Source organism: Gymnogyps californianus, chromosome 21 (assembly GCF_018139145.2).
Source record: "Gymnogyps californianus isolate 813 chromosome 21, ASM1813914v2, whole genome shotgun sequence".
NCBI classification, from domain to species: Eukaryota; Metazoa; Chordata; class Aves; order Accipitriformes; family Cathartidae; genus Gymnogyps; species Gymnogyps californianus.
In genome coordinates, this window is record NC_059491.1 from 6,160,965 (window position 1) to 6,175,662 (window position 14,698).

Genomic DNA, 14,698 nt, shown 5'->3' on the forward strand with positions numbered 1-14,698 from the left:
GGTATATCATGGCCCTCATTCCTGGAGCAAGCACTGTCTAGATACAGATCAGGAATTAATGCATGCCATGCTTTTTTTTAAAGATGATCTTGCCTTTTAGGCTTGCCTGCCTGTATCAAAGCCCCTCTCCCCACCTCTTTTCCATCCATACTGAATCCCAAACTCTCTGCTAAGAACAGAACCACTGACCTTCATAATTGTCCATCAGCAGCATCTCCTTTTCTGTAAGGAGTGTGTCAAACCCTAAGTACAGCAGCTTCTTGTTTCTCTGAGCTGAAACACGCAATGGCAACAAATCAGTATCATTTCCTTTGTTTTATCTGGTTTTCCTCATAATCACTGCTACCATCACAATTTCTAGAAAAGAAGTCCTCTGCCTCTTCAAATGTACTGTGATAGCTTTTCAGCACCCCCCACCTCGGGTGGTGTGGCCATGCTGTGAGAACAGTGGCATAGTGGCATCAGCAAGTATTAAGTGTTCCTTGCTCTCTGTGAAAGGCTGATTTGAGGGGTCTTGGCTCAGATATTCCAGGGAACAGCCCCCAGTGGTGTCATCTGGGAGCTGTTGTGTTGCCTCTGGGGCTCCCCAGAACGAGGTGTGCCAGTTAATCACCCCAAGTGAAGTGTCAGAGCCTTGCAAGTAAGAAAGAAGGGACAGCTTGTATGTGCTGGTCCGAACCCCTCCCAGACAGGAGGGCATCCTGTGCCTGGCATAACTGCAGGCTTGCCCCAAGCCTGGATACGAGGAGGAGTGTGTTCATATTTGTTTCAGTGGTTTTGGATCAGTGAGTTATCCCCCTGCCTCTGTCCACTTCTACCTAGCCCTCTCTCACTTGAGTGCTGTGTTTCTTGGCTTTGTGCCCATGGTTTTGTTTGCTTACCAACAAGAGCTGCCTTGTAGGGGTTATTATGCATCCTGTCACTGCTGGGTGCACTTGAACCTGACATGGTCCCCGAGGTCGCAGTGGGAAGCACAGGCTGGAGCTGTGCTCTCTGCTTGCCTGAGCCCTCGTTTCCACTGATGGTGACTGCGAGTTTGCGCTGTGCAGGATGGGGGGAACAAGCATGTGAAAGGGGCGATTGGAGCTGCTGCCTGAGTTTTTTTAAATGTTGCATAGAAACCAAACTCAATATTACCTAACTCCACCAGATCTGCAGTGCAGAACTCATTGCACAAGGGGAAAGGAGGTTTTTTTTATTATTATTTTCTACTTTTTTCCTTTTACAAGAAATAACTCACTTTTCAGCTGTTGGAGAAGGTAGTAATTGATCTAGAGCTTTGCAGCTTGCCTTCCGGAATGGTTTTATTCTTAATGTAGGAATAAAACTCTGTTAGGTCAAATACACAGCAATAAATACAAGAAGCACATTAGCTTTAATATATTGGATTATTCCACTTGGTGGTGATGGGGAAAAAACCACGATTTAATTCCCCTGGCAATGCAGGCAAAGAAAATCACTTTCCCTGCCCATTTTTTTTCTGTTAAGTCATTTTTGTCTGTCAATGCCAGTGCTGCAGGCTTTGACAGGGTTTAATTTTACTTTTTATTTTTTTTAACCTGCTGTGAAAGTAAGAAGTATTTTCTCCAAGTAAATTGTCCACAAATTCACTCAATGCCTTTTATTTCTAGCTGTTACAGATTCCTTCCCTGGTGGGATGTGTGGAGCTCTCGGTACTGTCAGAAAAGTGGGGATTGTCATGAACTGGCAGGGTAGGGTAGCTTTTAGCTTCACTCTGCTGTTGGAGTGGGGCAGTGAGTTCAACACAGCTGTTCCCCTTTTTCCAGGCATGCTGGTGTTGGTTTCTGTTCCTACCCTGAAGCTTCCCAGCTAGAACTAGGATTTGCTTCTCCATGCCAACTGTTTTTGTGGTGTACCACCACCCTTCAGTGCCACAACATCTGTTGCATCTTTCCTTGTGCCTTACAGGCTAGTGGTGGCTTAGGGCTCCCATATGGTGCTGAATGTACCCAGCAGTGCATGAATTTCTCCCAAGTGACATGCATTGCTGTGCTGAAGTCTTTCATCAAATCCCATAGGCAGTCCTTGTGCCAAGCCTTCCCTCATTTTCCTGGGAGAGCAATGACATTGGATCCTTTTCCTACAATCCCTGCTTTTTCCCAAATTTCTATTTTATATCAGGAACAGGACAGATGAGAAGAGGCAGGAATGATCTCCTTGCTTGTCATCATGGCAGACAGATAGGTAGAAGGTGGCTCTGCTGTGGACCAGGCAAGTAGCGCAGAGACTGCAGCAGAGATTTAGCTTGGATAACAGAGAAGAAACATCTCAGCATCGTGAACGACTGTAAGAAAGGATTTACAGGGGGTAAAGCCTTCATAGCCAGAAAGCTGTGAAAAAAGGCTAATGAATCTGTGTCAGGAGTGATGTACAGATGGGGAGGGGTCTGTCATAGTCAGGAGAAGGGGACTCAGAGTAAGCATGAGTCGTGTGGGCTGGTGCTAAGCATCTCTCTCCTGTGTGCAAATTGGCAAGAGAGACTGGGGAAAAAGCAAGGTGGGAATCTCTATGTGGTTAACTGAATCTTTGCACTGTATTCCTCTGTCCAGGCAGAGTTACTGCTCCAATAAGCAGTGCTCTTCCACCAGCACCTAGACTCTATCTGATTGTATTTGTCTAAGATGAGAAAGACTTCACAATAATCCTGCTGGCAATTAATTGGCTTTTGTTCAGCAAGAGTGAACAAGATCTCATCTTAATCTGTTTCATTATTTCTCCTTGTATAGCACAGTCAACACAAGATTAGGTTTAATTTACAAAAAAATGCAAAGTCATTACTCATATCTGGATCAGGATTTTATCTGCTTCATTTTGCAATGCTTCATGTGTCAATATTAACGAGAGGAGCCGCATGGTGTGCGGTGAGGTGGAAATGGCACTGCTTGACTTCAGGACCTTTTGGAAGGATTGCAAGTAGCAGAGCTCTGGTATCATCCTTCCTCTACTCCCATCTCCTGCCCTTCCTCAGAGAAGAAGCTTTGTGCTCAGGAAAACTAGCCTCTTCCCACAGGGCAGTGGCCATGATGCTCTTAGCTCTCATCTCCTAGCTCCTTATGCAATAGCAACCCTGGGCACACGTGTGGAAAAGAGCTATGGGAAGCCAAAAGGAAATGTTGTGGGGTCCATGGCAGTACTAGCCAGAGGCGGGTCTCGGTTTGATGCCAGGTGGGAGGCTGTGCCAGTTCCCTGTGGTGGTCAGTGTCTGAGGACATCCCAGTCCTGGCAGTGCAGGAGGCCAAATGGGTGGTTTCTGAAATGCTCTGCGTGGCTGTGAACATGTGCACATGCCTGTGGGTTTATCTGCCCCGATGCATTTCAATGCACTTACCTGTGAGTGCTTGTACAACCCATCCCACTAACCGGGCTCCCCTTCTACCCTGTCCCTGCCAGGTAGCTGGCTCACAGAGCAGTTCACAGCATTGTTCCCTTTCCCCTGGTTCTTCTGAACATGGTATCTACATCTGCAACATGCTCAGTGGGAGGCATCTCGCTGCTGGAGTTTGCTCCCCTCCCTGGGTAGCGCTGAGCTCCTGTTCCTGCTGCAGTTAGATGTGTTCCCCCATGATCCATCAGTCCAGCCAAGCACTCATGGCTTTATTGTGGCCTCTCTGCCTTTCTGGGAACGCTGATTGCACTGTGGTTAATGGGTCTGCACAGATACCAGCTCCAGATGAGTTGCTCTAAGTGCCTGCAAGGGAGGTTAGCCAAGGGCATGTGTAATATAGCTGGGACTCTTGCCTTGCTGGGGAGGGCTGTTGAACTTTGCATTCGAGGAAGGTAGCAAAGTTGGCTGTGTGTGCCTGGTCACAGTGTAGATGGGGGTGCAGACAGCCCTACTGCTCTGGGTGTGATTCTTCTGATTCTCATGGGTTGGATTAAGGTAAGAAGATACTCTGCAAGGAAAGGAATATTACTGATTTGAGTGATACTCTTAATAAATCAATGCTCTAGGATAGTGTTGGGTGAGTTGTGCTGCTTCCAATCAAATTTGAAAGGCAGGCCTTGATCTGTGTTCAAGAAAGCTTTTGCTGCTCTCTGATTAGTGCGTAACAGTTTAAAAGACTGCCTGCATCCAAGGCAAGTGTGCTGTGAGTGTCTGTTGCCCAAGAGGCAACTGTACTTCCAAAATGCATGGGGTGTCCCAGATGGCAGGGATAAGCGTTAGGGTCTCTATAGCAAAAGCTGCTCTGCAAACCATGACAGCAGGCATTTAAACAGGACAAGAGGAGGAGAAAACACTAACTTGAGCCTAAGCTGCAGCCAGAAGCAGCAAGGTACAATGATCAGAAACGGGCCCACAAATGCAACGCTTGGAGTGGTACACTTGCAACTATTCTGTGTATCTCTCGGCATGGGCTCCCAAATCAGGAGCCGGCAACACCCGAGGCCGGCGTGGCTCTCCGGGCTCGCTGCCTGCAGCCCGAGTGCCCTCTGCTGTCACTGCGGCTCTGCGGCGGCCGCGGCTCCCGAGAGCGCTGGGGGTCCCGGCAGCGCAGGGGGCCGGTGCACCCTTTCTTGGGGAGACACCGGGGCCGATAGTCACAGGAGGCTTTTGACGTGGCCCCTGCATGGACCGCAAACAGGGTTGCCTTCAGAGCACTGTACAGCTGGATGCTGCCAGCTAGCTGGAGCCTAGAGCTGCTGGGAGGAGAAAGTAAAGACAGTCGGGCAGCTCTGCTGCAATCTTTCTTTGCATGAGACAAAACTCTCTTCCTCAAAAAATGAGAGGCTGACACTCAGCCCAGAAGCGTGCTTGTGTGCTTGCCTGGCTGTATCTGGCTTTTCTGTTCCTGTGATGTCTCTTCTTCACAGGCCAATCTTGACCATGTCTATCCTGTTCTGGTTTGTGTGGGTACTTTTGCTTTATGTGCAGGCCACTGTGTAAGGAGCTCAGCTGTCTCAGGCAGTAGTTATGCTTTCCAGCTTCCATGAGGCTTCCCAGTTGAACTCACTATAGCTGTTCTCTCTGTAACTCTAAAGTGCCTCCCCAGTAGGAAAGCATCTTTAGGCCCTTTTTTTCCTAATAGGTAAGGAGACTGAGAAGGACAGGGCAGTCACTGCCCCAAGGACATCAGGAGGAACTAGCTGGATGGGAAGAGAAGCAGGAATCACGTTAGCTCAGTGCCAACACTGCTCACCCGTGGACTTTGTTTTTCCCTGAGATACCTGTATGGTGTGAGACAGCAATGAAGGAGGCGTGGGAACGGCTGTGTCTGAACTGCAAAGGGAGGTATGTGTCTGGAGGATATTTCTTCAGTAGCCCAGTGTTTTTCAGTTCTTCGGAGGTTTTCTACTCCTGACAGGCTTGTGGGCCCAAATGCAAGAGTAAGTCACTGGCTTCCCATCCCATTTGTGACCATACTCACTTGGCTGCAGCTTTAGGCTGGAAGCCTCTGCTGCCGGTGTGGCTGATGCTCTGCTATCCTGCCTTTCAGGAAGTGCCATTCCCAGCCTCTACAAGCTGTTTGATTTAGGGGGAATCAATCTCCCAAACTAACCTCCCTTTTACAACTAGCTAGAACAGCTGGGCTGCAAGCAACAGGGAATTGTCAGATAGATTCCCCCCCCCCCATCCCCAGTCTTGAATGCCGGGGGGGAGCAAACTCCTCCATCTGTCCACAAACCCCCCAGGTGGGTAATAATAGATGCTTCATATAGAAAAATTCAATTAGACTTGACAAGAGATGTATGCTAGTGCTTCCTTGCCAAGGCCCCATCTTGCTCTGTTCTGTTCCTCTGCAAGAGACTTGCTGTAGAAGCTATTATGGAAAAAAAACCCAAAACCCAACCCTTTTAAGTATCATGGTATTTGTAGCCAGGACTAGCTGTGGTGGGCTTTGTAGAAAATAAAATTACAGTGGGATCTCGTACAACTGCAGCCACCAAGATGCAATTGGCTACCCAGGACATCAGATGCTAGCTGCTGAGAGCGGGAAAGGGCTGTGTGCAGTGCTGTATCTAGGGCTTCTCTTAGTGCCTCAGAGTATTAAAGCAGCCAGGGTAAGAGGTGTGTTCATGCTGGTGTCTTGGCCAAGAGTGAGTAGTTCACTTGAACACTCTCTCCAGTTCTCATCATCCAGCTGTTTTGTTCCAATGTGGGGTGTTTCGGAGGACATTTCTATTCTTTGTATGGTGTAGCTTGCTACTAAGCTCAGCGGTAGTCTGCCCCAGAGATGGCTGTGGTGCACTGTGTGTTTGTGCAAAGGAAATAGGAGCTCTTTTGACAGCTCTTGTTGCTGTGTTCAGGACTGGGAGGACACCCTTTTGTGTGGTTTTGGTTTTGTTTTTTTCCTTCAGCATGAATGCTCCAGCAACACTCAATTTTTGTGTTTTAATGCTCAGATTTCTAAATACTCTGAGTCTGGGTGATGAGAATATCTATTATAAATTACGTGGGGACAGACCTCTTTCTGTCTGTACAGCACACGTCTGCATTTGTCATCAATGTTCTCAAAAACTACTGTGTAGTATCACACAGCTGCTTGCTGGTGTTGGCACAACAGAAAGCAGAAGGAACTCGCATTGAAGCTGTGTGTGACAGCCCTTCAGTGGCTGGGAGCTTTAATACATCTAAACCCTTTTGTCACAGTTGCACTGACTTTCTGTAATCCTATGAAATTGCATTGTCTCAATTTCCATGAAGTCTGTAACATGTGAGAACCCATTAACCTCCTGCGTTCTGTTCGTCTCTGACAGATGAGTTGACATCGTCTTGGAATTGGATGTATGTGTATGGTGTAGATTTCGGTGTTCAAAAGGCATTTGGAACAAAATATTTATAATGCAAGCAAGACTTTTTTTTTCCAAGTACCCAGGCACTCACTTGCTTTGGGACTCTAGCACTGATGTGGCTGAATGCAAGGAGTAATCACTCCCCTGAGGTCAGCAGCAGCTTTTGCAAGAAGCTCTGTGGAGCAGAGGAAGCTATTCTCTGCAGTGAAGCTGTAAGGCATTGAGTGTCTTGGAAAGCACCTCTTAGAGTTGAGTGGGAAGGTCAGGATGGTTTTGCAGGATGCCCCTGAAAGCCAGTGTGAACATCCACCCTGCTGGTATGAGGGGGAAGTGTGGAGTGGGAAAGCCCCCAGGCAGCTGCATTCATTGTAACAGAGCTGCTGGGGAGGCTGTGTGCATTTAGTAGTTCAGCCTAGATAAGCCTGAAGTGGGGACCATGGCCCTACGCTGTATTTACAAGGGACACAGTATCTGAAGGCTTAATCCTTGGGTTTATCCTGACTGTGAGATGGTGGCTTAGGAAAGGTTCAGTTTAACAATTGCATCAAGATGTGGAAGATTGATCCCCTTGCTGTACTGATTCCTTGGGGACAGACAGAGGCCTCATTTTTTCTGTGGGGCAGAGAGTTGGCAGCGAGCTGAATATTAACTAGCAACTTTGCAGCTGCATTAAAGGCTGTGGTGAATAAAGTGGCATTGTGTGACAGTGTGTGCAGGGGTAATGGAGGGGAAAGAGTTAAATTCTGAACTGGTTCTGGTCTCTCCTGGGTCAGAACCAAGGTTGAGCTCACAGTAGAGCTACAGTTACAGATGACCTGGAGGGTATCTGTCAGGGCTGGGCTGTATAGGAGCCTTCCTGGACCTCCTCTGCGCCTTGCATGAATTCCGACGATGTTTTAAGTGCATCTCTGTCTGCTGCTGCTCTGCAAACCTGTTGCCCATCAAGTGCTTCTGACAGGTTCAGGCTGCTGGGTCAGGGAACACAGCATGTACCTCTTTTTGGGAGACTCATGGTATTATACAAGATAGAATGACTCCTGGTTTTTGGATAGGACTGGTCGACATCACTCCACATAACTGAACAGAAAAAGCATGCTTAAGCACAGGACATAAATACTCAGCACACAAGGGAAGATCCACACACAATTGTGTCATTTTATTATGTTTGCCTGGACTTTCGCTTGGCATGGCTGTGGTTTGGAAGGCCAGTGCGCCCTAGGCATCCAGGTGCAGCAGTGCAGAAAGCCTGATGAAGCAGAACGTGCACAAAGTGATCAGCTCGGAAGCTCTCTCCTTTGGCTACAGGTAATAGTAGTACACTGCACTTGTAATGGTGCACTTTGATGCAAAGTGGCATTCAAGTATGTATGCGCTGGCAGCCCAGGAAGGGAAGACAGACAGATGGACACACAAATGTAAGTGCCTATCTCTCTAGGTAACACCAGCTCTATTAAGGGGATGCTCTTCTGAGAGGACTAACTAGCAGGGACAGGCTTGGCTCACGGAAGATTAGGTGTCTTTGTTCAGGATGGTGGCTCACAGCCCTGAGTGGTATCAAGAGGCACTAGTGGGAGTATGTATGAAGTACTGTCTTGTCAGTGAACATATGGAGTGGAGGCAGACGTGTACTTTTTGCAGACACTGTCAGTAGGCAGGAAGAACTGAGATCAAGTGGGGCTAACAACAGCTTTCTGTGTGAAGAATATCTCCTGCCTGCAAAGAGTCATACTGGATGACTAGGGTGCTTCTTGCATGAAGCATGCAGAGGCCAGGAAAGAGCAGCTGAGTTGTTAATTTGTTCCTGGACCCCCTCCCCAATTTGCTTCTAACCCGTTTCCCCAAGTCCTTTTTGTCTGTCTCCCAGCAATTACTCTCAGTTGCCATCTGTCTGAGGGAGCCAAATGAAGCCCCAGGGTTGGACTCCAGAGAGGTTTCAGTTCCCAACACTTTCCTTAATAAATGGATGCTGGGAACAGTGTAAGAGAAAAGGATCCAATCCCTACTGGTTTGCATTATCACTAAAAATTAAACTAATAGCACTTGGCAGCCAAGCTAGAGCTCCTGTGTGGCAAGCAATGACATCTATTGTTTATAAATTGGAGAAGCTAAGGTTCTCACTGCAGGTCATGGAAGCAGTTGGTGACAGAGATGTGACAGGGCTCTGGGTTTCCCTGGTATGTTCTCAGACACAAGGTCTATGCTTTTCTTTCTTCCTTTTTTTTCCACTCTTTTAACTTCCAGAAAATATGCCCAAAGTACCCCTTAAAGTTAAGGGGTGCCCAAGTCTGGGAAGCAGGCAGGAGGGGTGTCTAGCTCGGGCTGGGTGCTAGGGGTTAGTGGCTTAGGAGAGAAGTAAGGTCTGCAGGATTTTTAGGTGATCTCATGTCTGACAAAGAACATCAGTGCAAGTGGCGAGGCTGAGTCTCATGTGGTCCACTCACAAATCTATTCACGTTCTTTGCATAGTCCTCTTGAGAAAACATGGACGGTGGCCCCTGGCATCTTGCACGCACATTCATATGCAGAAAGGTTGTATGCTCTACAGCCTGGAAGAAGCACCATGCAGAAACCATCTGAAGGCCATGGGATGCCCTGAGGGAAGTCAGCTCCAGCATGCAGGCCCCAGTTCAGCATGGCTATGGCTCCACTGTCACGCTACTGTTGGTAACACGTACGCCATACCATCCCTTCCAGAATAGTGTGTCCTGGCCACCGTGTTCAAAGCGGACAAAGCGGACCCCAGGCCCATAGTTGGAAAAGGTGTGGGAGATCTTTGGGATGAGAGAGAAAATGATTGTTGATAAGCATCAAACCACCATGAACCTACCCTTCTTTAGTGCACAGAGCCTTCAACCCCACCTACCCGAGTCATACCTACCAGGTTGGGTTACAATGAGGACATTTACAGTGGGAGTTACTAGGAGGAGCTTTGATCCCATTGTTGTTCAGAGGCCATTGAACCTCTCCCAGTTGGGCATCTCCTTCACCCTACACCTGCAGTGGTGGCTCAGCAAGTTACCAAGTTTTATGTAAGGTAGCCTCCCAGTATAACTCCTTTGTTCAATCACAGGGTCATGGCTCCACAGAACACGAGAGCCTTCTCCTGCAGGAGAACTCTCCTGCTTCTCTCTGCTTGAAAATATTCCCGATTCATGCAGGTTGGGTGTTACTGGCTGAGCCCGCAGCTGTAACTCACCTCAGTCCAGTTGGCGTCACTGTCCTGTGGGATGGCAATAGTCTCACTTTTGTACTCAGCCAGAACATCCTCATTCTCTGAGAGCAGCTTCACACAGAGCTCATAGAGGCAGCCGGCATCACTGCGTCCTGCATACCTGCAAGGAGATCCAAGCTGCTAGCCTCACCTGTGCAAACTCTGCAAAGAGCCAGAGCATGCAACTACATCTTGCTGAATGCAGGCTCTACCAATCTCATCGAGTTACTGGGGCCTTGGTTTGAGGTGGAAATCTGTAATGGTTCTTACCCCAACCTACCACCTGCCCTCATTCACAACAGGAACCTGGTCTTTAGAGGCTATATGCACCAACAGTTTGAAGCTTGTGGGAGCTGCCTGTGGTGCTGTAAGCCAAGACCCAGCCCTGTCCCACATCTAGGGGATCCTGGCAGCTGAGGTTTTAAGGCCCAGTGCAGGTATATGCCCTTCCTTCTCTTTCTTGACTCTCTGCCTGCCTTCTGAGGCATCCTTGCTACTTACCAGTCTTTTACCACAACTTTAGGCTGGGTTGTATCCATCAGCTCCTCCCAGTAGCCCTCAGCCCTAAGGTCAATGACCTGAGCCTTTCGACACCACCTGAAACACAAGATGTTAATTGGTATCACAGTCTCTCCTGGGACTGGGGGAACCAAAAATGTCCCCTTCCCTGAATAAGAGAAGAAAGCAGCCTTACTCATAAGATGTAACAAAGTATTTATGGACTTCTTCACTAGGGAATTCTTTTCCAAAGTCCCCAGGGAGCTCTTCAATTTTCCAGCCATCACCTCCATTCTCTACCTCTCCCCAGTGCTGCAAGTCTTCTGCAAATGGCAGAAAAGAGACTCAGATGAGTCTTAGTTTCTGTGGGCCTGGGGAACCTGCCCATCTCCCTCTGGAACCTTTCTCTGGCTTGTGAAAGGTATGCTGTTAGATGCAGCACTAATTTTGTATGTAGACTACAGACATGTTTGTTAAGGAGAGGTCAGGCAAAAACCTTTAGTCTGGCTGAACTTAATATTAACAAACTTTAACATTCCCCACCAAAATGGCTATGTACTTGTGGGTTTATTTAAGAAAGTACTCCAGTGAAATTCTTTAGGTATTCTGAACTGTGTGTCAGCACTTTCAGTGTCGTAACATAGGAATAGCCTGGGGAGAGATGCTGGTTGCTTTATTTCTAAATGTTCTAAATTGCTAAGTGGTATTTCTAGAAGCAGTATGGCCTTAAACATGAGGCTTTTCTGGTCTTAGCCAGAGGGAACCTGGATGCTGGAAAAGCTTGCAGAAAAATAACCTGTAAACAAAATGGAGAAGCTGTGTTGATACTGCTTTGGTCTGTGACGTGTGAAATGTATTTGTTGCTGCTTGGATTGTGAGGCTTGGTTACTGCTGCTTATTGCCAAGCATCTTGTAGATCTGGCAAGCAAAGTTCATAGATTATCAGAATAATGGCAAGTGGGGTATGTGCACAGCTCTAACATGGGCTGTAGTAAGGAGGGTACAAACAAGATTTCCTGAGCTGCTTCAAGGAAGGAAGCCTGAAGTGCCTGGTGAGCTAAGGGCAGACTAGCTCCTGAGAAAGGCTTGATCTTTCCTGTTGTGGTTTGGCAAGAAGCAATCTAGAAACGCAGATGCCACTACCATGCCTGCATTGGACAGGGGTTCTGCAAAGGACATTTTTGTCTCTCAAGTGTGATTCAGATCCCTGCAGGAGCTTATATAAAGTTGATGTCAAGTAGAGCCCTTTGCAAAGGCTGATTTAATGGGCATGAAGGCCTTTGATAATGATTTGACTGCATGCATTAAGTGATTTGACTCTTGGGCAAGAAGAAAATGCTGCAACCTGATAGCAACTAAGATCTTTTTTCAAAGACTGGAGATGCCCGGTTCCCAGTGACTGGTCATCTCCCTGAAATCTTGGGGCTTGTTATGCTTGTCTCTCACCTTCACCACATGGGTTCTTGATGAGATTCTTCCTTTTCTTACTCAGGAAGTAGAAGTTTTGCCAGTTCTCTGCATTCTCCTGTGACTCTGCTCCAGTGAGGCCTTCCTGCTGACACTTCAGGATCCAAAGCGCAGCTCCATCGACCAGGTTCTTCCACTGGCAGCAGACCAGCCGGCACGCCAGCACCAAATCCACCGCAGGTATGGAAGCCAGGATTCTGATCAGGACTGCTTCAGGGAGGGACTCCATCCTTGGGCTAGGCTGGATGGAGCTTTCTGAGAAAGAAGAGGGAAAGGAGTGATGACACAGTGGCCCTTCAGACATGGGGTGTCCCCCACCCTCAGCAATGTCAAACACTGATGCATTAGAAGAAAGGCAAAATAGGCATGTTATCTAAAAGCATGATTTTGGGAGCACAGATTGCTTCCTAACCTTAAGGCCTCCTGACCCCTATTAAGTTAATACCCTAAAGCACATGAGCAGATTAATATTTTGTTCTAAGTGAAACCCTTAGTTAAATCCATCCACAAAATGCAAGTAGTTGACATCTCCAATTGTGGACAGTTTGTCAGTTTCCCAGACTGGAATCAGTCCTTCCAGAAATCTCTGCTGCTGCAAAAATCAGCTTCTTAGTAATGACTTCCTCTGCAGAGGGAGGCATCTGGGTGTTTGTTCTGCCTTTACCATCGCTGGTAACAAATGCTGCAGAGCAGTACCTAAACGTCAGTGGTGAGCATCTTGCCAACCACATCTGCAGTGGTTCATTCTATATCTGAAATGCTTTCCCTCAAGGGGCTGGCACCTCATCTCCTTAGTCATGAGCCTGTATAAAGCATAGGTCTGAGCATAACTGAAATTAACTCAGTTGATACTCTCTAATATTCCTTTTTCTATTGCCTTATAACCTGAGCAATTAGGTCAGAACTGTGTGCTTTAAAATCATGTGCTAATTCTGCCCTCTGACTCCTAACAGCTCTCTGCTGTCCTGGGTTCTAGGGTCAGGTGCTGCAGGAATAAGGAGATGAGTGTGCAGATTCAGAGCCCGTGTCATCAGTGTGGGATGCACTGTGACGCTGCTTTTGTCTCAGCTGAGTCCTGGTGCTGGGAAGATGCTGAGACTGCAGTGACCTGCATAGATGCAGCCAAACTCCTCAGGAGTGAGTCATTAAGCCTAGGAGAGCACTAGGAACAAAGCAGGTGAAATATCCTGACGTGCTACTTGATGAAATATAGCAGTGCCAAATCTGGCAAGGGAGAGAAGAAATAGGGAGTCACTACTATCACAGCATCCTAAATCTAGATGTTCCAGATGCCGAGCTATCACGTGTCCTCCATCTGCACTGCAGACAGCAGGAGGAAACTGTCATTTAAAATTCCCTGGCTTTTATGGGGTAGCATTGGGGATTTCCCTTCCCCGCTCCCAACCCTCAACCACAGTCCTGAAGGGTAAAATCTGATTTTTTTAAAAAAAGAGAGAGACGATGCTGGTTTCATCTCCTGCAGGAGTTTCACAGGCCTCGCCTGCTCTCTGCCTGGTGATGGAGCATTACTGCTCTCCTTGCTTAGCAAGGATTTCCCACGCACTCAGGGAAGGGGTGAAGGTCCCTGGCTGACTTCCCTTTTCCACTCTGACTCACGGTACCTAAGACTGCTCTACCATCAGCAGCAACTCCCATCGGCAGACCTCCCCGGGTAGCTTCCATCCCTTGGGGCGCACTCCGGTTCCCTATCTGCCCCGCGCCCTAACCCTCTTTCCTCCGTCCCTTCCCTCCCGTGCAGCCCCGCAGAGACAGCCTGGGAGAAACCCGTAGGGTCACAGCGCCGTGCCCAGCGGCAGGCGGCTCGGGGTGTCCCCGCACCCCTCCCGGCAAGGCTGGCCCGGGGGAGGCCAGGCGGAGGTGCCGAGCGCTCTTACCTTAGGCGCTGCTCGGCGGGCGGCCGCGGGTCTGTGGCGGGCGGGCCGGGGCGGCCGGGCCGGGCTCCCCTGATAAAGGGCAGTGTCCGCGGGGCGGGGAGGCCGCGGCCCCGCTCGGCGCCGCCTCCTCCGCCGGCTGCCCGCCCCGCGCTCCGCCCGCTGCGGAAGCACCGGCGCCGCCTCACATCCGTGTCCGGAGGGCGCAGACGGGCGGAGCCCAGGTGGGGCCGGGGCCGGGCGGGGGGCGCCGGCGGGGCGGCGCGCTGCCCTGCTGCTCGTCGGGGCCATGGCCCGGTGGCACGGCTCCGTGCCGCTCGGGCGCCCGGGGGCGGCCCGGCAGCCTGGGGCGGGCGGTTTGTCGTGTAGTTCTGTTAGTAACTGGTAAAATCCTCTGCTTGTTTCCCGAAGCTCGGTGCTGTCGGCGCCCGGGGATTTTTCCATCGGTCTGTGATGACATCCATTTGCGACCTCCCCGAAGACGTCCTGGTGGAGCTGCTTTCGCTGCTCCCAGCCCAGGACCTGATCTGCACCTGCAGACTGGTCTGCACGCAGTGGCGGTACGTGGTGGATCTGACCACCCTATGGAAACGCAAGTGCCAGCGCGAGGGGTTTTATATTCAGAATTTGGACAGAAGCATCTCTGACTGGAAGATCTTCTATATGCTCTGCAACTTGAAGAGAAACTTAATCAAAAACCCCTGTGCTGAAGGTTTGTTTAATTATTCATAGCAGAGGGCTAAGAGTTTCCTAACAGAATGAGTCAGTGTCCTGCATTACTCAAGTACTGCTGGTGGTGTGGGACTGTCCAGCTACTGATGGATCTCTGCTGGGTCAGATCTGCAAGTAAACGTATGCACTAAAACTGCTGTGGATA

The 14,698-nt window shown here is 49.1% G+C and overlaps 2 protein-coding genes across 3 annotated transcripts in view; one reads left to right on the forward strand and one right to left on the reverse strand.

The window, feature by feature from the left end:
• Positions 1-14,698, forward strand: part of LOC127024651 (F-box only protein 6-like) — a 63,001-nt gene that overhangs the window by 45,092 nt on the left and 3,211 nt on the right. Inside the window, exons 3-5 of one of the 2 annotated variants that reach the window (XM_050909248.1) lie at positions 5,049-5,251; positions 11,955-12,109; positions 14,233-14,533. In XM_050909248.1, the coding sequence (XP_050765205.1) occupies positions 14,275-14,533 (259 nt within the window). In that variant the 5' untranslated portion in view covers positions 5,049-5,251; positions 11,955-12,109; positions 14,233-14,274. The remainder of the gene's footprint in view (positions 1-5,048; positions 5,252-11,954; positions 12,110-14,232; positions 14,534-14,698) is intronic. The other variant, XM_050909247.1, reaches the window with a different exon arrangement.
• Positions 7,900-13,847, reverse strand: LOC127024652 (F-box only protein 2-like). Its single transcript, XM_050909249.1, has 6 exons — positions 13,825-13,847; positions 11,909-12,184; positions 10,659-10,785; positions 10,466-10,561; positions 9,950-10,085; positions 7,900-9,524 (listed from the first exon to the last, which is right to left on the reverse strand). The coding sequence occupies exons 2-6, from the start codon at positions 12,156-12,158 to the stop codon at positions 9,390-9,392; spliced, it is 744 nt and encodes a 247-aa protein (XP_050765206.1). The 5' UTR covers positions 12,159-12,184; positions 13,825-13,847; the 3' UTR covers positions 7,900-9,389.